A 24,074-nucleotide genomic window follows, 5' to 3' on the forward strand; every position below is an offset into this window, starting at 1 on the left:
TGGGAAAGCACTTCCAGCTCTGAGGACTCCAAGGTACAAGACAGCCCAAAATTTCTTGGTTTTTTACACAGTGGAGAATGGGTGAATCTTAAACCCAAGGTCTTCGACTAAAAAACGTGAGTTTTTTGAGTGAATAGTGAAGAAACAAAGGGAAGCTAATCAAGAAAGAGCTCAAGGATATTGTCAGTGGCCTGTCTGCTGCCAAGCAGCCTGAGACTGCACAGCTCTAGAGGGAGGGTTGGAAGGTGCAAGCCAGGAAGTGTCCAGCAGGATAAAAACATTTATATAGAGTCTTCCTGCTGCTTTCAGCAGCACGTAGACTTGGCAAAGCCCACAGCAAAACGGTTATCCAGAAGCCCACCTGGAATCGCCAAACGTGTTGTTGTATCATACTAGAAAATTTCAAGTTGAGATGAAAATGTAGCACATAACGTGACAGTGCTGATGGCATGAGGAACACACAAAGCAGTTCTACCTGCAGAGCGGTGAAAATCTCCACCAAAGCAGCTCTCTTGTTTTCAGCCTGTCAGCAAAGCAGCAGGGTTGGGCACAGCTTCTACATTCTAGCAAAAATTTTCATGTCAGTGTAGTAAGAAGGTTAACAGGGCCCCAAGGACACGAACCGCGTCCTCCAGAAGCTGATTAAAACAAGGATGGGTCTGTGAAAATCGGTTATGGGAGCCGTGTCGGACTACAGCTCCCGGCGTGCTATGCGGCCGGACTACAGCTCCCGGCATGCGCCGCGGCCGGACCACAGCGCCCGGCGTGTCCCGCGCTTGCAAGATGGCGGCGCCCAGGGGCCGCTCGGGCCCGGACAGCGACACCGGCTCGGACTCGGACAGCGGCGGGGAAGCGGCCGCGCGCTTCCGGGAGGCTGCCTGGGACTGCACCGCGCTGGCGGCGGCGCGGGCGGAGCCGCGCAGCGGTGAGAGACGGCGGACAGGCTGGGCTCTGCTCCCCCGCTGCGGCGTGCCTTCGCCTCTGTTCCTCGCCCCACCGCTCCGGTCCGGCCCCTCCGCAGCTCCTCCTGACCCGCGGGGACTCCTCCGTGCCGCGGCGTCGGTGTCAGAAGTGAAGGGAGCTCTGCCCGGCCCTCCCGAGGCCATGTCCGGCCTCCAGCCGGGCCCAGAGCCCCCTCCCTGCAGTCCTGGCCCCATGGAAGTTCCCCTTTCCCCTCATAGCTGTTCTCCCCCGCAGGTGGGCCAGGGCTGTCTTGCAGGCATTATTCTTTATGCTCTAACATGTGCCTGACGGGGGTTAGAGAGTTCCTGGCCGCAGGTCTCTAAATGAGCCTTTGCTACTTTCTTTTCAGGGGCCTTTAGAAAGGATCGGTTGCAGCCTAAAGATCAGCCAAGCCTGAGGTATTTTTGCTTCTGGTTTCAGACTTAATGTTTCCCTGAAGAAAAAAATAATGTGTAATATTTATGCTGGGTCTACTTTGTACCTTGTGATACTTCATACTGAAAGGGGAAGTTTCTGGTTGGGGAGTTAGTCCAACCATAATCTGAAATGATGCTTAAATCTGAACAGAGTAGTATGTTTTTAAGGATTTGGGTGAGAGGGCCAGATGTTATTGGCCTCAAAAGAGATAATCCTTGTTCTTATTTCAAACGGGCGTGAGGCAATCGGCCACCAGGAGGGTGACAATGAGCTCCAGACGACTCCAGAGTTCAGAGCACATGTTGCAAAGAAACTGGGAACCATGCTAGACAGGTATGCAAGGCTTGAAACCTGTGTTCTGTGGGTCAGTTACACTGGTGTGTTTGTGTGCTAAACCCAGGAAATTCAACATCTTGTCTCCTTCATGCCTAAATACAAGTGTCCAATATTCTGTTTGATGTGCTGTGCCCATCTGGTCAGAACTCTCTGTGCAGCACTGCTTGTCTCTGTTTGCCTCTGTGGTGAACATCTTGTGGGGAGAAAAGAGACTCCCATCCTATAAAGGCTGGCAGGAGAATCTTTGATTTGTTCTTACAACCTACACCAGTACCTGATTCAGGGCTGTGCTGGCAGAATGCCTTGTACTGGGCTGCCACTATTGTGCAAGTATGGCCCTGGAGAACTGAATTCCTGCTGTTCAGAGCTGGCTTTAGAAATGCTGGTTTTAAACTGTTCTTGTGGCTTGCACTGCTGAAGAGAGAAGGCCTGGTCTGCTCTGGAAACAGGGAGCTGAGGCAGCCTCACTAACAGAAAAGGACCTATGCAACATCTCCCCCTAGTCTTGCCTCCCAGAAATACCCAACTGTAGCTCAGTTTGCACAGACCTGTCTGAGATCTGACTGGAGTTTTCTGTTTAGTTTCATCACTGTTTTGAAGGACTCATCAGGACCATCACAGACTTCACTGGCACAGTCTGACTCTGAAGATGATGGTGAGTTCCAGTCTCAGCCATTGTGGCTGTTTCCTGACTGTTGACTGCTGACAGGTGGGATGGATCCTGTCCATCACCAGCTGTACCTCCAAGTGACTAATAAACATTTGCACTGAAGGAATTTCTGGTGCTGTCCGTGAGGGCTGTTACGCTGCAGCTCTGACCTCTGTGCCCCAAGTCCTCCCAAATAATTGCTGTCAAGCACTGTGGAAATACAGAAAAGCACTGACTCTTCCAGGGAAACAGCAGTTGATTGCTTCCACCTCTGTTTTATATTCTGTCTAAAACCCCTTTTTCCACACTTAGGTTTTCGCCTCTTCTCTTCCTCTGTCCCTGGCGACTGTGGGGAGCCGGAGCCTTGCCCTGCAGCGAGGAGGAGGAGGCCAGTTAGCTCCAGGTGAGGTGCTGGCAGCTGCTCTGCTCCTCAGCTGCTGTTGCATCCCACATTTCAGAGGCAGCTGGGACTCCCACAAGGGAATAGGAAGCTGAAGAGCTTGAGAAGTGTGTATTTATGACTCCTATATTTGACTAGACGAGAATTTTGTTTCTTTTTTAGTGCTGGGGAATGAGAAATGTTTGTGGGAGATTTTGTTTCCCCTCCTAGTGTGTGTGAAGAACACATTGGCTTTCAGACTAGTTAAATGCAAACTGTGGTGTGTGGTGTGGGAGCCCCAGAGCCATTGGGTGTTTATTGTGTGTTCTCATCCCAGATTACTCTGCTGTCCAACTTTTGGGTGAATTCAAGGCAGAAGTGCACCACAAGTTCCTTCCCTCTTGTTACCTTTCCAGTGACACAGACAGTGACCAAGAGTGGCAAAGGTGCCAGGAGGCTGCCGTGTCAGCTGCAGATATTCTGAAGCAAAGTTCTTTCCCTGCATTGTCCCAGGGCTCCAGCCAGGATCAGAGTCAGGGCTATGTAGAGCCCAGCCAGAAAAAAAAGAAGAAGAAAATTAGGAGAGAGAATAATAATCAAGAGAAAATAATAGACCCAGCAGAGTGTGACCAGATCTGCAAAGATTTGCCTCAGTTGGTGTCTGCAAATGGCCAGCAGGAGAGACAGAACAGCAATCACAGAGAGAACTCTGTGCTGCCAGGAGCTGTGAAGAAGAAAAAGAAGAAGAAGAAAAAAGAATGATGATTTTGCTCTGCAAACAGCAGGTGGTTGTGATGGGTGAAGGAAACTGAAAGAAAACCTAACAACAAGAGTTGCTGCAGATGAGGGAAAATTAATTGGCAAAGCGTCTGTTCTAAAAGCTCAGTGGCCTGAGAGACTAATTAAGGGACTTCCTGTGCTCCTGGCGTCCCCGAGGCAGGGAACATTGTTCTCCTCACACAGCAGTTGACTGTGCTGCTGCTTATGCAGGCCCAATCTAAAAGGATTAAATGCTGTGCCAGACTTGCATGGCAGAGGGATGTGATCATAGCTGCATTCCTCCTGGTCTGTTCCTTCACGTCTGAAACCCTTCTGCAGAAATTGTATGATGAATTGAATTTGGTTTACATGGCAACAGGTGATCAACTGCTTTTTCTCTTTGCCTCCTTGTAGACTACTAAGAATAGCTCCAGCCCGTGGGAGACTCTTTTATCAAAAGCATCCTGTCAGAAATCAGGGCCCCTTATTTTTTCCCTGCAAACATCATAACAATCTGTTTTTGAAACCTGCTGTGTTACTAATCCCTCTGCAATCTGCACCTCTCCAGGGCCCCTGCACATAAACAGTGTGTGGTGAGCTGATTTCAGGGTTGGTGTAAATGCATCCTACTGTTCCACTTGTCTCTGTTGAAAATTTTTTTCGTGTATAGGTTTTTTTAATGGCATCTGTTGTTATTAAATTTTACTACCCTCTTGGACCTACTTAATTTGGAATAGGTTTTGTACAACAGTGGCTTTCTTGCTGTATTCAGATTGTCCCCAGCAGAGACAGAGGTGGCTCAGGATGGCTTTTTAGTTGCTGGGTGATCAATGCTATGAAATTGCTACAGGAAGGACTTAGGCATAATTTAAAACCACCTTTCAGTCCTTGTTTAAGCTGGTTAACAACTTTTGTCTCCCTGAAATACTGTGAGGTTTGGTAGTTTTCACTCTTTGTCTGTTTATTCTTCACCTCCCAGTCTTTCAGGAGATTAACTGTTACTGATAAATACTTGTGTTATTAAAATTCCTGGGTTTGGGGAAATCCAACTTAATGGCCAATTCAGAAGTTCAGAAAGCCAGATTAGAGAAACCAGAAGAGTGAAGTGTATCTCTTTGAGCATGGGAAATCTTTGTAAGATTCTTGCTGATTTTTAGTCAAGAAAACACAGCTGGCATCCAAAAATGGGAAAGCTAAGGAGAAACTTGGCTTATAATCTAACAGAATGTGCCAGCAGAAGTTACTTGTCTTATGTGCAGTTAAAACTTCAGTGTACTGAATTTTAAACCTGGGCTTTCAGATGCATGGTGGCCTAAACATTTCCTTTTGCATTGTTTTGGGTTTATTTTTATGCTAACTGGAAATTAGATCTATTTCCAGCTGGTGTACATGGGAAATTAGGAAACAATTCCTCAGAGAATCTCGTTACTGAAATTGTTGATGGTATCTAGAGGAAGCTCTTATCAATGAAACTTTTCACAGACATCTGCAATTTTGAAATTCCCAGATATGATAACTGAAGAGTTCACTGTTGGGCTTTTTCAGTTCTCCCTTCCAGTCTCAAGGTTTTTCATGCATTTCACAGTTAAAAGAGTAGCTCAGTTTCAGTCACAGACAAAAACCTGTTAGCTGGGGCTGTTTTCATGTCTGGCTAATGATGTATCAGTGATGTGGATGTTGAGAGTAAATAGGAATATTTAGAAGAGGAATTACATAAGGAGATCCTTGGGACTAAAACTCTTCACTTAGTGCAAGCAAGACCCTTAGACCCCTGGGCAGTTATTTGCATACCAAGAACTACAAATCAAGCCTACATGGAAGCTGAGAATGAGCCATGTTCTGTAAAATGAATCCAGGCTGAGTGTTTATAGAGAAAACTGAAGGAACCTCTACCCTGTGTGGAGCATGGGAACCTCCCAGGTGCTGGGCTGGCCAGTGGGGAATGCCATCCTGCAAATCATTCAGCAGGTGAGATGAGAATCCACAGGGTTAATGCAGAGAACTGGAGTCTCCTTGCAGCTGTTAAACTTTAATTTCTGCATTTAAAACAAAGCAGAGCTATATCAAAAACAACCAAGCCATTTCCACTAGGATAGCATGATTTTAGAGCAGGTCATTTTTAACTGAGAATGTTTGGTATTTTGGTAGTTAGTTAAGGATTTATAGCTTGTCAGTGATCCCATACTGACAGGTTTGTGCCAAGCCATTCCCAAATCTGTTTCTTGGTTATTCTCATTGCAAAGTCAGGAACTTCCAAGGTTCTGTTATTTCTTATAGTTCCTGTTGGTGCTTCCTTACAGCAGAGCAGAGTGTTTAAAGGTGGCGTCCCTTCCTTGGCAGCTCAGCCTTGCTCTTTCCCACATGGTTTAGTCTGGTGCTGACAGGTTCATACAGGCCCAGCTTGATGAAAGCTGAGTGGATTCAAGTCCCATCCACGTCCTGACACTGTTGGGATTCCTTCTTGGGCAGCCACAAAAGGATGTCTGGCCATTCTGAGCTGGCTGCTGGGGTTAAGGTTTGCTGGAGGTTTTTTTTGGGGGGGTGGCAGTGGATTTCAGCAGTGCCAGCATCATCTGTCCATGTTTTCTGTCTTGAGCCTGAGACTTTTTCTCTCCTGGAGGCAGCTGAGCAGGGGTTTGTGTGAGGCTGTGGTGGCAAACACGGCTGGAGTTGCACCTGGCAGGTTGGTTGTGGCAGTCACTCAGGAGCTGCTGGTGGTGGTTACTGGCTGGAAGATGCCATCTGTGTGGAGATGAAGGTCTCAATGACGTTGTGAGTGGATGGCAGCAGCTGGCTGTGGCTGTTGGTGGAGTCAGAGCTTTGGTACAGCACCAGGCTGCTGGAGGACACTGCCAAAGGTATAGGCAGAAGTCAATTGCAGATTCTCATCAGTCCCCTTATTGCATGTACACCCCATTTCCAGCATGGCTGTGCTCTCCTGGCTTAGGGCATAACTGCTTTTGTCTGTGTGCTTTGTGTGCTGCTAAATACCTGGCTTGGGTCCACAGCCAGCCTGAAAACATTGAGGGCAGCAATCTCCAGAGAGTTCAGTTCTAAGTATTCTAGCTGATGTCCTAGTTCTCCTCTTAGAACTGGGAAGACCCAATTGGAGTCTTGATGAGGGAGTCTTGGGCTTCTCAGCCCTGAAAATTGCCCACAGGACTGGGTACTCATTTGCACTGATTTTTGTTGATTTTTTTTAAGGTATTTGCCTTTCTGAAGGGGCCAATTTCTGGCCTTACACGGACTGTGCTCTGAATCTTTTCCTTGTATTGACTTTTCAAACCCCTCAGGACACTGGCAGAGCCAATTTAGGGAATTGAGAGCCCCAATTACCATTTTCTAACTGGATTTTACAGTGTTGGCAAGAAAAACTAGGCAGTACATGGCTTAAGAGCCACAACAGTGGCTGCTGCTCTTACCAGCAGGGCTCGAGGTGAGGCGTGGGCCTGGCTGAAGGTGCTGGATTGTTGTGTCTTGGTTCTGTAGATGGATTGTTGGTGCCTGTGACACTGGTGTGTGCATCCCAGACTCGGTGTGGGTCTCTGAGTCAGGTGTGAATGCCTGGAGAAAAGAGAGTTAATAGTGCCTGGCTTCTACATCCCTTCTAACAGCTGTGAGAGAATCATTGAGCAGGTGCAGTTTCTGGGGAGGTGAAATCCTCCTGGGTGATGCAGTGAAGAACTTGCTCCAGTGCCTCCAGTACTGCAGCTGGTCCCAGCAGGGCCAGGAGAGGAGAAAGATGCTTCTGCTGGGATGGCATAGACACACCCAAAAGCTCTTTGACATGCAAGGAGCTGCCTGCAGGCTGCTGCAGCTCTCAGGAGGGGGAACAAAGGCTAAAGAAAGGCTGTTACCTGTTTAGTTGGTGTCAGGTTGGTCAGGGCGCTGAGATTGGCTGTGTCTGTTATCACCATGGTTTGTGGTAAGAGGCCTGCATGTGTGTATTGAGTCACTTCAGATTTGGGGCCATAAAGAGCTGTACATGAAAGAAAACAACATCATGTGGGTGCTGGAGCTTTGGCTGAGTTGTTCTCCTCATGCAGTGGGACCTGCTGTCTGTCTCCAAAGTGCTGGGAGTGGAGGGACAGGGAGATAAATGCAATAGACAAATAATTTCATAATTAGAGCAACAATAACAGAGGAGGAAAAGAGAGTGCTGTAAGCCCAAGGACCCAGCAAATGCACTCAAGGAACAGTGTCTTTATTTTTCTTTACTTCAGTAAATGAGTTTATGTTCTTACCGTGAGGGTTCTGTATCTGAGCCATGGTAGCCATGAAGGGGCTCTGGTTGATGTGGCTCTGGACTTGCTGCATGAGGGGCTGCTGGTAGGATGGGTGCAGTTGCTGGGAGAACTGAACAGGCTGCAGGGTAGTGAGGCTGCTCCCCATGCTGTTTATTACAGGAACACTCTGGGGCTGGGTTGAGGCCAGGCCTGGAAAACAAGGACTGATGCCAGTGGTGTCCACACTGCAAGAGGAGTGGGGCTGCTCTGCAATTGAGACATCTGAAACAGCCATTGGGGCAGCCTGTCACTGCAGGGTGATTTTAGATGCTGCTTTTCAGGTGTTCCCTTGGTTGTCTGTGATTAAGGATAGATTTCATGCCTGTGAGAGCAAAGTGGAAATGTCCAAAAACTGCATAAACCCGCCTCTGGTTTCCAGTGTTTGCTCCTGTCTACATTCTTGTGTACCAGTATAATGTCTTTTCCAGTTTAGTGATCACCAGGGAGGCCTTGCTCAAAAATAAATTCAGAGCATCACCTTCAGTGCCCAGTTAATTTACTCTTTTCATTTTATGAAACTGTTGGCAACACAGACAACCAGGCTGTAGCTGTCCAGCCACGTGGAATGGAGTTTCAACTCTTTTTGCTAGGGCTGCCAAATTAAGGAGTTTGAATCAGTGAGACAGGTAGAAGGTTTCACACATTACTGCCTATTTCCTACAACTGTCCAGACTCTAAATCTGCAGGTCTCTCCAGCACTCCAGTTTGTTTTGGTTTTTTTTTTTGTTTGTACAGAATTCAAATCCATATCACAATCTTGGGAAGAAATGGAAATTAGTTCACAGCTGTCACCATGGAACAAAACAAGGCCTCTTTCTTCCTTGGAAGAAAGTGTAAGAGAAGAGTATACACTTTATTTTCCTTTCCTCTAATGAGATGCACTTTGGCAGTAGACTAGTCTTGGAATGAAAAGAAATCTCATAAAAGTCCAGAAAAGCTGTCAAAATGAAAAATATAAAAAAAAAATAGTAATTACTGCTGTGGATTCCAAAGGCATGTGCTGCTCTTTGCAGGAAGTGGAACAGGATGTTTTGTCTTTCAAGCACTATGAACATGCTTTAATTTTCATCATTTTAAGGAAGTATTATATTTATATTTGGAAAGATGAAGAGCAGCAAACCAAAACATTGGCATAGGAATAGATTGTAAAAGTCCCTTACTCTTAAAACGTGGGTTTTGTGTGTAACTTAATTCTCCCATGAACGAGGAACACCTGTCCTTAATCCCCTGGTACCCGCCAACAGTGCTGCTGATCTTTGGTGACAATTTCCTCAGGTTTGTATCACTGCCAGCTTAGTGCTAAGGCTTTGAAAATGGGGCAGGTAATTGTGCCAAGGAGAGGCAGGTGTTGCTGTGCAGGAAGCAGAGCCCTGCAGCCTCTACTCACCGATCACCAGCGTGGAGGCTCCCGTGTTGGTGAAGGCGGGCGCCAGGGACGGCGTCTCGCCCGCCCCGATGGCCATGACCCCCGGCAGGGATGCCATGATCAGGTTCTGGGTCTGCTGGCTCAGCGTGTGTGGGCTTTGCTCCAGGCTGTGCAGGGCAGTCAGGGTGCTGACAGGAGGGAGAGTTCCTCCAGGAGCTGATACCTGTGGGAAAGGAGAACCCTGAACGTGCCACCTGCAGCAGGCGGGACCCAAAGCTGTGACAAACACTTTTCTTCCTGCTCTTCCCCCTGCTAACTGGAAGGGTTTCACATATCCTTGTCTGCAGTTCCTGTGTGCTCATCATTAACTAGCACAGGTCAGCTCTTGACACACTAAGAGTAAATCCCTGCTGGTTTAGTTCTTTCACATTTAAGAAATTGTAAGAATGATATTAAGCCCACTGCGTTCTCTATAGGGAAAGATCATCTTCTGTTTCATAGCTGAGGGCAGAGGGTGAAGCTCAGGGAAATTAAGAGGCTCAGGTAACTTCACATGGTAATTCTAGTAGGAGAATTCAGCACGGAACCCAGGAGTTCTTCTTTCCTTTAGGGACCTGTAGTCACAGTATTGTGGAAGAGCAAAAAAGAATTCTAGTGATTTGGCTGATAGAGAAAGTTAAATGCCTCATATTATACTTCTTTTCTCTCCCCTCAGACAAAAAGCTGTAAGGAATCTTTAGTAAGAATAAGCCCTAGAGGTTAAACAGTGGGACAAACCACCTTGATATCAGTTTTAGAGCACAGACACAGAAGATTTTCAGGACCTTGTGAAAGACTTATTTTCTTCAGCAAGATACCAGAAAGCCAGCAAAGTGAGTGACTGATGAGATTTAAATCATACTTATTTTTAGCAACCTTAACTTAGCCTCCAGCCAGCCTGTGCTAATGCAAACTTCTGCTGCCTTTTTCTCTGAGAACAAGGGAACATGTGCAGACTGAGAATGATCAGTCATGTAGTTCTGATGCTTCTTTGTTAATGATGTGGGAAAAGGTCTGATCAGATCTCAGAGGGAAGTTGGCTTTGAGGAGGCAATCTAATTATCCAGTACATGTCTGCATCCAGGCTCTTGGGCTTCATTTTTACAGGTAAGCTAGATGTAAGTGTGGGTCTGTGTTCTGGTAGTCCCACTGGTCTGATCAACTCTTGGGATGGGTAGAGTCCAAATAAGAGTCGGGGATGAGATGAGAATCTCTCTGTGGGAAGGAGGAGAGAATAGGGTTTCCTGGGAAGAAGGAACTCTTGTCATGCCTTGAGTGCTGTGTTTCCAGAACAGACTGTTTTAATTCCTCATAAGGAAATGTCTCCTTGCTTTCATGCTTTAATACCTGCCCTCACCACAGTCTAGAGGGCACATATTGGTCTTACATGGCCAGTGCAGTGTGTCTCTAATATAGCATATTGTTACATAACAGGTTATGTAACAATATGTTACATATTGTAACATATTGTTACATATGTAACATACAAAGGTGGGTTTGAGAATATTCTACAGAAAATACCTGTGAATAGTTCATATTATAACCACAGGCAGATGGCCTGACGTGTCCCAGTCAGCAGAACAGGAGTATCCCTCACTTACCAGCTTAGTGTCTGTGCTCAGCAGGTTCTGGCTGGGCTCCAGTCCAGGGGGAGAAACCTGATGCAGGATGGTTTGGGTGGTCACCATGGAGCTGTTCCCATGGTGGTTGCTGCTGGAGGACTCTGCCTCACTGGCTGGCTGCTGGTTGTACCTCACTCCTGCATCACAACAGGAGGGAAATTGGTTGTCACAAGTGAGAAACTGAGAAACTTAGGCAGGCACTAAATTCAGTTTCTCTGCAGGCACTTGGCACCAGATATTTGGGCAGGTACTTAGTGGTCAGTAGGGGAACCAGAAGAACAGGCACTCACTCCCTGCCCTGACTTCCCCTGTAATTTGGGGTAACTGCTTCCTCAAACACTGGCTGTGAGTGCCAGGGAGCAGGAAAGCACCTTCCTGCAGGGAGCAGGAAAGCACCCCTCTGGATGTGCCTGTGGAGAGGAGTCTGGTGAGATCCTCTCTCCCCAGAGTAAGAGCAACCCCCAGCTCTGGCCCATGAAGCTGACAAAGCTGTGCTCTTTCTGGATGGAGGATGACTTTTCCTCATGCCTAAAAACTGTCAGTCTGATGGGGCTGGCATTGAAAGGAGTAAGGGGCACACATGACTCTAAGGGCATGGAACTGACTTCTGATAGGCAGTCATGACTCCTGGAATAGGAAATTTGGGGTTGGTGCCTGCTAGCCGGGAGGCCTCACAGTAATTGAGAAGCTTTGGCTGTGGGTTTTGTTACTGAATTTTATCTCCCTTGACATTCTAGCCACTCTCCCCACCCAGAAACATGCTCTCTGTGTCACCTTTGCTCTTCCCCTGTAGCAAGTCTGCTTTTTCTATCTGTAGATTCATTTCCTAAAGGGCTGGACTTGGGAGGCAGTTGATTTTGGGGAGGTCCAGATCTCCTCTGGCTGTTTCTTACCGTGAACCTTGCTGGGCGAGAGGGCCGGTGGCGGCTGCAGGGAGGAGGAGCTGTGCGGGGTGAGAGGCGGGGCCGAGGCGGGCTGCGGGCCGCTGAAGGTGTCCATGGCCAGCTTGTGCCGGAAAGCCTCCTCCTTCCTGCGGTTGGCAAACCAGTTGTAAACTCTGACCTCTGTCACCAGGTTTGAGCCCAGTCCCTGGGCCTGAGATGGGGAAACACCTCTCTGAATACACTCTGCCCTGTTGGGAAAAGCACAAGAAGAGCCTTGCTGGGCTGGGCTTGTTCAGAGACACAAAGTAAGTGCACAGCCCCGAAGTGGCTGTGGTCTGGTACACTGCGTGGAAGGCTCCTGCCAGACCTGAGGCACTCCTTGTGCTCTCTGGACAAGGAATCATCAGTTGTGGCATTTAATTCAAGCATGGCTGGTTTCAGTGGTGCCACTCAGTGCTGTACCTTTGCCCTGCCTCCCAGCAGCACCAGCAAACACCCAGAATGCAGAGGGACCCTGCTGTGCCCCTCTTCCTCAAAGACACACGCCCACCTTACCTGTTGCACTCTTCCACCAGTGCCTCCCTCTCTTCTTTGCTGGGGTTTTTCTGCCTCTCATAGGCTTGGAACAGGATCTGTTGGGAGGCAGGACCCCACTTAAAGCGGTTTCTCCTTCCCTTCTTGGTGGGCAGGTCATCTCCCATGGGCTCATCTGTCAGGATACCCTGGCCAGCATGTGTGAATTCTGCAAGCACAAAGGGACAAGGGGATGTTTTCTGTGAAAACAATGAGGAGTAAGGACAGCAGAAGCCTTTATGACCCTGAGGCAGGAGAGCAGTTGTTGCCATACTTACGCTGGGCCACCTCTCGCTGCTTCCGGACATACCAGGTGTACAGGGCTGCCCGTTTTTGGGTCTTCATGGGAGTGCCCTTGTTGAGGTGTTGTGAGAGGTGGGATTGGTTCAGACCTGTGGTGTCCACCACCTCACGCTGAGGGATGTTGTGCTGCTGGAGGTAAGATTTCACCATCTTTGCTACTCGCCAGGGATCCTCTCTGGAAGGAACAGAAAACATTTCTCAGGGGAGGGAGATCAAACACCTGCTCTCAGCAGACCTGGGTTTCAAGGAAGTGCAGCAGTAGCTCCTATGGGGCACTTGTCAGTCATCACCATCATGTTTGGTGAGGCCAGAGTGCTCATTGCCTGCAGTGGAGAAAGCTGTTCCTCGTGTGCTGCTTTGCTCAGTTTTGATTCTGCATGCAGGGTAAAACTGTTTGACATTGGAGATAAAGTGCAAAAGATGTAACAGTGGCTTCCTTTGAAGTGCTGTGGCCTGGCCTTAGGAGGAGACTTTTCTTACCAGGGGAATTTCCCAATACACAGAGGCTACCTCTCTCTTCCCTTTCCCTACATTACTTTTATTCTCTATTCCCCTCTCATTAAAGCAGATGGGGCAGATGTAGTGAGTTTTCCAAGACAGATTGATTGTGATACTAGACTGAACTTGACTCGTGCCCTGATTCTGGTCCAGGCTGGGTTGCCTTGCAATGATTCAGCCAATGGAAACAGGCTGTCATTATGCTGTGACATGACAGCTCTGTATGCATATATATGTGACAAATCATCCAGAATTATGTTCTTACACATCTGCTATGTGTTACTCCAACACATTGGTTCACACCTAGATCTACTCAGAGCTTCTAAATGCAATATAGAACTACAGGCAAACCACTAATTCCTCCTATTGCTGCCCTCCTTTGGGTAACAGCTGAAGGAAAAGAACTATTTGAGACCTGCTTACAAAATGTCAGGATCAGTTTGTGATTTTATAATTGATGTGATCCTCTGGGGTTTATGATATCCAGTTAGAATATCCATTAAGGTTCTTGAGGAAAATAAAGAAAGCATGACTGTGACTTTATGTGTATTGATTTCAGCCCAGCTGAAAGTCACAGTAGAAATAAAGATGTGAAATCCATCAGTCTAAATCCAAGCAGTGCCAGAGCACCTCTGCAGAACAGCTCCTGGCTCACTTTGAACAGGAGCATCCTTCTGTGCCTTCTGTGTGAAATGTCTGGAGGAAATGGCTTGCAGTGCTGTAGGAAGACACTGGTGTCATATTCAACACCAGCATCAAAGGGGCAGTGGGGAGGAAAAAAGGTGCCTGGGATGGTGCAGAAACTGTCACAAGAGCACACATGTCTGAGCAGCAGGCAACAACTGTGCTGTTCATGGCTTTGTTGACTCAGGAGGTTGCCAGAGGCTGCACAGTGATAAGGAGGACAAAGTCCACACCTGTTCTCTCAGTACAAACACCCTTATCTCTGTTCCCCTGCAGCCCCTCTCCCAGGGGCTGCCTAGTCCAAGGAGCAAGCTCCACAGCAGTTAAAGTGTGACACAAATGGTGTCAGTTACAGCTTTTTGAAAACCTGCTTAAAATAGAACATTTGTTTCTCTTTTACATTGGAGCTATTGCCATAGAGGCTTCTGATTTTTGGCATCTTCCCTTAGCTATCTTTGTCTTTCAAAACCCTCAATCTGAGCTGAATTTAAGAAAGCTTTTCTTTCCTCATGGTTGTTTTTGTTTCTTTCTTTCTTTCTTTCTTTTTCCCTCCTGCTGCCTAAACCAGTCTCCTGCCTTTGTACTTGTGATGGTCTGGCCAGCACCTGCACCCTGTGTTCATTGTCCAAGTCCCTGTATAGAGGAGAAAAGCCTCTGACTAGGAAGCTGGCCTCTTTAATCTGAGTTCTGGCTCAGATGGGAAGAGCAAAGACTGTGTTGCCACTGATGGAAGCCTCTGTTATGTGTTAGTTCCTTTCTGCACCCCAGTCGAGTGAGTTTTGTCTCCCCTGTTGAGCTCCTCATTTTGTGGCAGGAATAAACCAGTAGGTTCTGTGAGTCTCTTCTCACAGTGCTTAAAGACTTGTGGGTTTTGTCTTCTTTTGACTCAGCAGGGAGCTTTGTGATGCAAAATAGTGCAGGGAATCTTAGTACAGTGTGATTTCCTAGGACAGCTGTATGAAATCCTGGCTGCTCTGTTCATTGTCAAAGGCCAGTCTGCAAAAGCAAAGCAGCAAGTGCTTTAGGCCCAAGGCTACCCCACAGTCCAAGTGATGGCAGTCTGGCCAGCTGAACCCTTGCTCAGATACACAGTTCCTGCAGAGCCTCCATCACAGGCTAAGATGTCAGAAGTTGCAACCTCTTCTCTTTCACTAGCTAAAAGAATATCATTGACTGTCAGAGGGGAGGATTTCACTCTAAACTGGGTTCTCCTGCTTGTTGTTACAGCCAAATCTCAATTGTTTCAGTGAGTCAGAACTGCACAAATAAGTTTGCCTTGCTCAAGCTCTCCTTCCCTATCTCCAAGACTGTTTTCTGCTTTTTAGTTTTCCTTTCTCCTCAGATGCAAACTGTCTCCCCAGGGTCTTGTTCTCCAGGGTTTAATCTCTCTCCTGGTTGGTCTCACACAGGTAGCTTTTACTTCCTTCTCCTGAAGTCTTGTTCTCCTGCTCTCAGTTGCTTATTGCCATGTGAGCATAGCCCTTCTCCATGGCTCATCCCCACCACAGGGGCCAGGGTCCTCTCTCCATGTCAGCTTCCCATTTTCTTAGTTCTGAGGTCACTTTTTAAGGGCGTTTTCACCTCCCTTTTGTTACCTGAACAATAAGTAACCCAGGTAGTTAGTTATAAACTCAAAGGGAACAAGAGGCTGGTTGATAATTTATAGCAACATCTCAAATTTAAATGGAAAGTAAATATCAAGTTGTTAGCATTAAAGAAAACCCATTCCAGAGAGCTGGAGATGTAACATTCAGGGGACCTTCTCCCTCCTTCACTTTTCCTGACTTTTTATTTTGCCTTTGTTCTTTCCTTTCTTCTCCTCTTCCTCATTCACTCTCTCTTCCCTTCTTTCCTGTTCTGATTCTCAGGTGGGAGAAGCCTTCATTTCCCTGAGGTGGGTTCTGAATTGCTGCTTTGGACCCGACCCTGCTCAAGCAGAGGTTCAGAGCTGTGAAGTGCTCAGGACCATCCCCCGGCCCTTTGCTCTGGAGCTGCTCCCCAACTCAGTGCCCAGCCTGGAGGCAGGCTGGGCAGAGGGAAGGTAAGACCATCCATGCTGGCAGGGTTCCTTTCTGTTGAACTTGGCCTGGTTTGCCTCATCTTGGTTTATATGTGGAAATGAAAGGGGTGTGGCAGCTTCATCTCCAGATTCCCCAACTAGAGCCGTTCTGAGCAGGGGAAAAGACTGGACCTTTGTCATTATATATCTTTGTTTTCTTTTTTCCCTCCTGGAAAGCTTTTATCCCTGCCTCCAGGGGAAATCTGTTGCTTATCTTAATTTCTCTCTTTCCTAGTGGAATTTCAGCCCTTGCCCTACAGGTGGATTGTCACTATACCTCTCTTCATTTGCTTTTCCTGCAGTAGTATGATCCTTCCCCCAAGGCAGCCTCCTTCTTCCTTTATATTCTGGGAGTTTCTCCTCACAGCTCTACCTCTCTACTGAGTCATTTATTTCTTATCATAGATGCAATTTGTTTTGTGTGTGGATTGATATGGAAAGAATGTTTTTATTCAAGCTGTAAATCTACGGGAGATCAGTGAGACATATGAAAGGACAAAATGAAATTATGTGAAGTCCCCGCTAGAGAAACCTTTATCTGAACTGCTTTTAGCATGTTTTCTCTGCAGGGACAAAATCTAATCAACACCCATGAGTGCACCCAGTCCTGTGGGTGTATCTTCTCTGTTCTACTCAGCTTTGACCAGAGTTTTTCAAAACAGTTTTAGCTTCAGTGGTCTTTTGGTGCTGTCAATTTTTTTCTCTTTCCAGCTCCTGGAAAGCCTAATAGTGGACACTTTCCCTGATTCTACTTTATAAAACAATGGCTTTACAAGCAGTGGCTACAGCTAACACAAAGACTTTCCTGGATCAGCAATAGCTGCCCACAAGTCAATCTCTCTGTTAAAATTTGTCCTGCAGACCAGGAATTGTTAATAATGCCCAAAGAGGCTTCTGTCTAAAGGGAGAATTGCCTCCATCTGGTTTCTGCATTTGAAACCCTTGTGTAGATGGTGAAATAGTTTTGCAAACATTGACCTTTTGCTGGGAATCCCTGGGCATGGAGATTGTTGCCTGCCTTCCTTTTGTCTATTGCTGCAAGTAATTTCTGCCATAGACTGTTCTGCCCTGCTTTACAATACCTACAGTACTATTTTAAGGTCATTACTTTAAGGCAGCTATTAATGGAAAGGTTTGATCTTAAAACCAAAAAAAGTTTATTAGTAGATAAGAACTTCATAGGTATTATCAACCCCTGCCACTGGTTCAGATGCTTTGAACAGATTTTTAGACACTGTTGATTTGATGAGAAATGTGAAACATGTCAATACAGGCTTCCTATTCTTTTCATTTTAACTTGATTAATTTTGATCTATTATAGACCTCCACTTGTAATCTTTTTCTGAAACTGAGGCTTCTGGTGCCTTTATATTGTCATCAACAGGAGAAGTGAATTGCTCTATCCTGTGGTGGGGGAGATTGATGACAGAGATCTCTGATGTTTCAGAGTAAAGCCTTTGTAATTAAGAGCCAGTGAGAGGCTTAGCAGATCCCTGTCCTTGCCCAGTCTCCTCTTTGCTGTCTCGGGGGTTTAGGTAGGTCCTAGAATTTGTCTGTACCTCAGTTTCCATTTGGGAAATGGAAATGCTGCTCAGCAGACTGACTGTCAGAAAGTGTTAATGTCCCAGCTTTGGAAGAGAGGTAAGACTTGTGGTGAGGCTGGTAAGCACAGGGAAGACTGGCAGCAAGATCCTAGAAAGGCAGGGAGGATCAGAAGCCAGAACTGGTGCTGAAGTGAGGGTGACAGGAAGGAATTGCCTCCATCCTGTTCTTAGACCACAGCAGATGTCACTTCAGTCCTGCTTCACCCACTCATTAGAGAAAAAGGGACAAAGCCAGGGGGGTCTTCCTCAACTTCCATGGCTTCCTTTCTGGAGAGATACTTGACAAACCATCAAAAGTTAATGATCAAAAAGCTTATCAGGGTATTTTCATCTATAAATTTATAAGACAAAAGAGAAATAATAAAGCCATTGGATAATTAGTAACTAGCCAGGGCCCGCCCGGTGCCACTGGGCTCAAACTGCCCCAAGACCTGCACGCAGACTCAGGAGGATGAGAAGGAGACAAGGATGAGGGGAAGAAAAAGAGTGGGAGGCAGAGAGAGAATCAGCCAAGGAGACAACAAAATGGGAGGAATAGCAGCAGAAACAACAGTGAGAAGGGAAATAGATTAAAAGAATCTGAAAGATGTAAAGGAAGTAGAGAAAACTTAAAGATGTGGAAGAGCTGGAAGTGCAGAAGAAATGAGACATACTGGGCCAGGAAGAAGACAGAATTAATGGGAATGGTTTCCCACACAGGTAAGAGCTGATCCAGTGAATTTTCCTCTCTTGGGTTCTGCAGAATCATCAACTCCCAATCTGCCAGGGAGCTTTCTTTTAAGTATTTACAGTGAATGCTAACTCTTGTCATGCTCTTTTCTTAGCTCTGGCCTTTTGTGGTGGGATTTGATGTTTACTTCTGCTATTATATTTCCAGTTGTTTCCTTTGCACGTGAAAGAGGGTGATCAGAAAGCCTGAGAAAGTCCCTAGCTGGATTTTTAGTGAAGATTTTACAACATCTGTCAGGATGTTGCTGCACCTCTGTCTTCTATCAGCTTGTCATTTCAAAATAGCCCTAAAACAGTCAGGAATCTGTTGTGATGGATGGTAGGATGGGCCTGATCCTTGCTTGGACAAACCTCTCGGGTGTCCCATGGGGATTGTATCCCAGTAAGAATCCCAAATGGGAAACTGAGTGAATGCTTCTCTGAGTCTACTGAAGGCTTATTGATTCAGGGAACTTTCCCTGTCTTTTGATCTCAAAAATGTTTGTATGCAAAGGCAGATTTGTGTGGCAGCAAACCCTGCTGTTGCACTGTTGCTGTGTATGTACTTTGTAACTGTGACAGACAGCAGAGAGTTCTGTCCAGGTTTAACCTCTGCATGTATTTGGTGTGTGCTTTTTACAAGAAAAATCCCCACCAAAGTCAGGGGACTTCACACTCAGAAGAGCAACAAGGACAAGGTCTCTTGATTTGGCTTTGGCCAATAATTTATAGCAAACCCCAGTGAAATTAACAATATAATTCTCCTTAAGTAGAGCAGGGAAATGTTACAGCTTCACTGTATCATTCATACAAATATAGCAGCAGCTCAGAGTGACCAGGTTGTTGTTTTTTTTTTCTTCCTGATGACTGAAATTGTGAACTGCGTTAAAAATTTAAATCCTAAACCCTAACATTCAGTCAAAGAGATGAGGGCTATACAGGCCTTGGACTATTCTGAAGCCTGATACTATAAGCATGTCAAATATGTAATCAGGCTCCATAACTTCCTTAATGCATTTTAAGCAAGATAAAAGGAAAATGTGAGCATTTATAGAGCATTTGGGGGCTGCTAGTCCTGGCATGGATGAAGACTGTCTCTGTGCAGCTAGATCAATTGTGAATACTAGGGACACTGAGGAGAAGGGGAAAGGAAAAGAGATTTAGAGGGAGAGTGCAAGAAAGCAGCAAAGAGGAGCAGTAAATCTGTCCTTACTGTAATAGTCTTTCCACCACAGCCTTCTGGTGAGCAGCCTCCTCAGGGCTCAAGTTTTCCAGCTCCTTCATTATTGGAGGGGTAAATTCCTCTCCGTCATCGGAGGTTTCGTCTTCCGATGGCCTGGACTCCCCCATTCCGTTGGGGAGGTTGGGGATGTCGGGGCAGGGCTCCCCTTTCTCGCTCTGGAGGGCATTGATGGCGCGCTGGCTCTCGCTCTGCAGCCCGTAGGGTTCCGCTTCGCTCAGAGCCTTGATCAAGGTCTCCTTGGTCAGCCCCGACTCCAGCAGCGCTTCCAGCAGCTCCACTTGGAGATGAGTCAGCTTGGAGACCATGGTCTTCAGCCTGGTGTCTCTTGGGGTGGAATTTCGGGTTGTCCTGCTTCCAGCTTCCCTACACCATGGTCCCGAGGTAACGCGCCCGACTGTCAGCAGTAGTGGGCACAGCACAGCCTCCCGCCTTCACACCCCCCAAAAAAAACAAAATACAAAATTGAGCCACTTCAGACCCCCCACGACTGTCCTGAGCCAGTGCTGATAAAGGGACCCTTGGCTATCTGTTTACATTGGAGCAAATGTAAATTCTCCAAGGTTCATATTTATCTGTGTGCTTTAGCAAGTTACTGAACTTTGGACTTCAGCACTGCCGCAGCAGTTCACAAAGTGCAGAGGGAGAGAAAGCAGGGGGAGGGGGAAAGGGAGGGAAGCAGGAGAGAGAAGGAGAAGAAAATGAAGGGATAAAAAATCTGCAGCACGGAAAAGGGAGTATGGAAAGAGCACTAGGAAGATGGGGATGGAGAAGCACTTCTGGCTTACTTCTGGCCCCATTAGTTTTGGAGAAGGAAGGAGGTAGAGTACCCCAAAGGAGGAGCTGTGCCTGGCTGCCCATGGCTCAGGACAAGGTGCTGCTGTTGGAATATCACAGAACCTGCTTAGAGCTCTGGCAGTGGCGAAGTACAGCCAGTGTCAGGCCCTGCCAAAGGCTTTGGGCTGAGAGAAAGCCACACTGGCAGCTGCATTGGCCTTTGTGTGACCTCAGGCAGAGGAGCAGGTGACCACTGGCTTTATGTGAACATTCCCAAACCTCACAGGGTGTTCTGAACCTCCAGCTGATTTCTGCGGCAGAGCATCATGACTTAAGTGACTTTTTCATTTCTGCCTTTGGCTGCTGGGTATCTTGATGTGCAAATACCAGTAGTACCTCCATTGTACCTTGCCATGTTTATTGCTCCACTATGAGCAGGAGCAGTGTTCCCACATCATCTGGGGGATTGCAGGGCTTGCCCCTCTGAGCTTGTGATTCATGTATTTGATAAAGGAGAGCCCTGGGTGCTGGGTCATGCTCAAACACCTCTCTATCATCAACTGCCCTACTGCTTCTGATGAGTGCTCTGGGCAAGCTTGTGGTTCCCCTTTATCATCTGCCTCTATCCCTTCCTGATACCAGCCCTGCTCTGAGGTTCTGCTCCCTCCTGTTGGGTGATTTCCTAAAACATGATCCCTGGCTTGGCTGGAATTGCTTAAAACAATTCTCCAGGAATATTTTTGACTAAATTCTGGTCTGAAATGTTATGAATGAATATATCTACTTTGAGTGGCTAAATTAGGGAGTAACTTGATGTGCACACGTGGGCTCGATGCACGAGTGTCTCACACCAGTGACTCCTGGGAGGATGTAAAGCTGTTGTCTCAATGGAAGCTTGCCAGGGGCAGCTGCCTGTGTCTATACACTCCCATCAGCCTGAGCTAAACAGAGCCTGGTAGGGCTGTCCCCAGACTGGGCAGTGTCCCAAGGCAATGCTGCAGAGGACCTTGGCTCCTGTTTTCCCTCGTGGGCACCACTGGCCAAGCTCTCCAGGCTCCTGAGTCAGCAGCTGCGGGACAGAGTTCCTGCAGAGGGACCCTCCTCCCTCCAGGCACCGCTGGGACTGTGTTAACTCTCGCCTTTTATTTCAGATCTGGTCTGTGCCCAGAGCACCACCTCCCCTCCCTGCAGGGCGTTACCAAAGCTCCAATGGATACTGACGGCTTTGTGTGGCTAAAAACGAGTGAGAATTCCGAGTCCACGTAAAAACATTTATTTGAAGAAATGTTCATGTGAGCATTAATGTAAAGACAGCTTCAGCTTCTAAAGGTGTTTTTGGGGTCATAGTCTTAATAAAGAGTTGTGCTGGTTTTGCACCCATCACAAGAGTATTTAAAGAATGGTGAGCATTTTGGGCATTGTACTGTCAGTGTGTTGATACAATTTCCATGCATTTTATTTGTTATTACAGTTTTCCTTTATTCCCTCCCCTCAGGTAGACATGACAACATTAGTGGCTGATAACAGTAATTTTCAATTGTAATTACAGTATCCAACCATAACATACAGTTTCTGCATGATATGTCCTTATAATTCCAGGATTTTGCAAACAGACACAGCAGATTGTGGAGCTCTTGCAATATGTGACAGAGGAGATGCTGTCATTCTGTGTTTCTTCTCTCTGCCTCTCTTTGGCATGGTGATCTCTTTTACATAAACCAAGGTGGAAAATATTACCACTGTTCTTATCAAAAAGATTGTCCATATTCTGTTGGTATATAAACCTGAATGTTTGAGGGGGGATGGGGAAGTTTAAACAAAGAACAGCAATATTTGTCAGTGGAAGCTGTAAAGAAAAGAAAGCATAGCAACAAGTTATGTCTATATTATGTGGTTTCAAGGATTCTTTATGCACCCAGAAGTCCTGATGCTGCTGCTGCTGCTTGCCTTGAGGACCTTCAGCTGTAGAAGCTTTTTTTTGAGACCAGTGAACTTTGAAGTCTATAAAACCAAAAGTGCACATCTGTTTGTATGAAAGGACCTCCCTGAATGCTACAACTGGATGCCATGTGGAGAATGCTTAGCTGAACAATGAAACATTTCAAATGCTGAGGAGGAGGTAAATATTCTCTATCACTTTATCCTGAAGGAATTTTCCCTTGGTCTATTGGAATTGTCCGTTTTAAACTATAGGAACCTGGACAATTAGCAAAAAAACCAAATGAACTTACTTTCATCTTTCCATTCATTGGAGCCTGCCAGGCTGTGCCAGTGAATAGCTCAGCCCCACTAAGTATTTCAGAGCCTCAGTGCAAGAAAACCAGTGAGCTTTTCAGTGTTTCTTAAATGTTAGAAATGCCTAGTGGTCAGACTGAAAGGGATTCCTGTTGTGAATTAGCCAGCATCCCTATTTTATAGCCTGGCACTAAGGATTGCAATGTCATATTTCTCAGATTTTATTACAAGTGCAGTTTTGAGGTGGTGAGAGAATAGCAGAGGTCAAGGGTGGAAGCTAGATTATAGTTTTATTGGAGGAAGAGCTCAGTTGCAGAGTGCCATAATCAGAAAATATTCTCCTGTAGCTGAATTGTACTCAGGGGTTGTGCCTTGAGGATGAATATTTGAAATAAGGGGACTTGTGTTTCCTATATCCATTTTTATCTATTACCAGTGCTTACTCTATGTTGATTTCCTTAATTGTAACCATTTCCTAGGCCATGACTTGATTCTCAAGTCACTCTGATTAATATGAACTTGGTCATTGTAACAGGAGAAACTTAAAGTTTGAGGACACCAAGAGATACCTGCTTGTTTTTCTCATGTTTGCAGTATTTGGTTTTGTATTAACTGTTCCAAAGTAATCTCTTCTCCCTTGTATCTAATAAAGTGAGTGAATTACTTAACACTGAGAACACTGCATGAAAGTATGAATGGGTACACAACAGGAACGTTATTCTGATTTTCCATGTACTGGTCTGTATTCTGCTTATTGCACTAAATAAGGGCAAACCCACAGTAAGGGACAGCAGAGTCCTGGGAACCTCATGGAAGGCAGAATAGACTCCCAAGCCCTCACTCCTATATCAACACCATTTTTACCTCTGATGTTTTAATGTACTGAATTATATCTATTATGAAGTGTACATGATGAAAACCACAGTAATTGACTGGTACAAGGTGGATTTAAGGAGCATGCAGAGAAGGAAAAAAAGCCTAAATATATTTATGATAAAAGTGCTACTAGAAGGAGCCCATATAATTCCCTGAATAGGGTGGTAGAATTGCCATTGGCAAATGAAACACAGAGAAATGGTTCTTTTACTAATTCTTTACCATTTTACTGTTCTTCCTGCTGTGACTGATAAATGCTTTACTGGCCTGAATGACATTAACATAATCCCCTCCTTGAAATGTGAGAGCTATTATGATAATTTTCACCCTTATTTCTGTTATTGGGGGGAAAAAAGCTACATGAGTACCAAAACTGATTATTATTTGTGCATTGGGAGCTTAGTCCCAAAAGGCACACAGGAGTGTGAAAAATCTGAGATAATTGTCATTTATACTTTGTTTTGCCAATGTTGGATTTCAGCTCTTTGTGCAAACCCTGAGGATCTCAGTGGGGAAGGACTTGCTTGAATACCTGTTTTAATGTTTCCAATATATACCCATTTAGGTTCTAATGTAGTAGTCTTTGGTGTAAATATGGGATTATAATTGGAAAATGTGATTTTACTGAGAAGGAAGCTGGGTTTTTTCATCAGTGGGCTGGGCTGGATGCAGAGCTTGGAGTTGTGGTAAATCCATGGGGCAAATGGGTTTAAATGACAAACTTTCTCTCCACATTCCCCTGTCTGTATGTGGAAACAGGACCGTGTCCTCCTTCCCAGTCATCTTCATTTTCTCCCTCCACTTATTCCCTGTTTCT

General features: G+C 46.2%; 2 protein-coding genes and 1 long non-coding RNA gene across 3 annotated transcripts; 2 read left to right on the forward strand and 1 right to left on the reverse strand.

Moving 5' to 3' along the window:
• The first annotated feature begins 381 nt into the window (after positions 1–381).
• On the forward strand, positions 382–4,230 carry C19H12orf43 (chromosome 19 C12orf43 homolog). Its single transcript, XM_059863112.1, has 6 exons — positions 382–925; positions 1,313–1,360; positions 1,614–1,713; positions 2,298–2,371; positions 2,678–2,768; positions 3,161–4,230. The coding sequence occupies exons 1-6, from the start codon at positions 736–738 to the stop codon at positions 3,504–3,506; spliced, it is 849 nt and encodes a 282-aa protein (XP_059719095.1). The 5' UTR covers positions 382–735; the 3' UTR covers positions 3,507–4,230.
• A 1,286-nt stretch (positions 4,231–5,516) lies between these two features.
• HNF1A (HNF1 homeobox A) lies at positions 5,517–19,677 on the reverse strand. Its single transcript, XM_059863111.1, has 10 exons — positions 19,343–19,677; positions 12,552–12,751; positions 12,256–12,442; positions 11,710–11,948; positions 10,796–10,953; positions 9,177–9,378; positions 7,748–7,939; positions 7,361–7,482; positions 6,926–7,067; positions 5,517–6,352 (listed from the first exon to the last, which is right to left on the reverse strand). Exons 1-10 carry the CDS (start codon positions 19,675–19,677, stop codon positions 6,225–6,227), a joined length of 1,905 nt encoding a protein of 634 aa, XP_059719094.1. The 3' UTR covers positions 5,517–6,224.
• Positions 15,807–23,058, forward strand: LOC132336045 (uncharacterized). Its single transcript, XR_009488795.1, has 2 exons — positions 15,807–18,120; positions 21,298–23,058. It is a non-coding gene; the product is annotated as an uncharacterized LOC132336045 (long non-coding RNA).
• Positions 23,059–24,074: the final 1,016 nt, after the last annotated feature.

Source organism: Haemorhous mexicanus, chromosome 19 (assembly GCF_027477595.1).
Source record: "Haemorhous mexicanus isolate bHaeMex1 chromosome 19, bHaeMex1.pri, whole genome shotgun sequence".
Classification (NCBI taxonomy): Eukaryota; Metazoa; Chordata; class Aves; order Passeriformes; family Fringillidae; genus Haemorhous; species Haemorhous mexicanus.

Excerpts from the sequence above, each read along its gene's own strand:
- C19H12orf43 (XM_059863112.1), top strand. The coding sequence starts at position 736 with ATGCGCCGCGGCCGGACCACAGCGCCCGGCGTGTCCCGCGCTTGCAAG. Across the intron at positions 1,714-2,297 it reads CTGGGAACCATGCTAGACAG|TTTCATCACTGTTTTGAAGG; the intron begins GTATGCAAGGCT and ends TTTTCTGTTTAG. Across the intron at positions 2,769-3,160 it reads AGGAGGCCAGTTAGCTCCAG|TGACACAGACAGTGACCAAG; the intron begins GTGAGGTGCTGG and ends TTACCTTTCCAG.
- HNF1A (XM_059863111.1), bottom strand. The coding sequence starts at position 19,677 with ATGGTCTCCAAGCTGACTCATCTCCAAGTGGAGCTGCTGGAAGCGCTG. Across the intron at positions 12,752-19,342 it reads GTGGTGGAAAGACTATTACA|AGAGGATCCCTGGCGAGTAG; the intron begins GTAAGGACAGAT and ends TGTTCCTTCCAG. Across the intron at positions 7,483-7,747 it reads TCAGATACAGAACCCTCACG|CTCTTTATGGCCCCAAATCT; the intron begins GTAAGAACATAA and ends TTTCATGTACAG.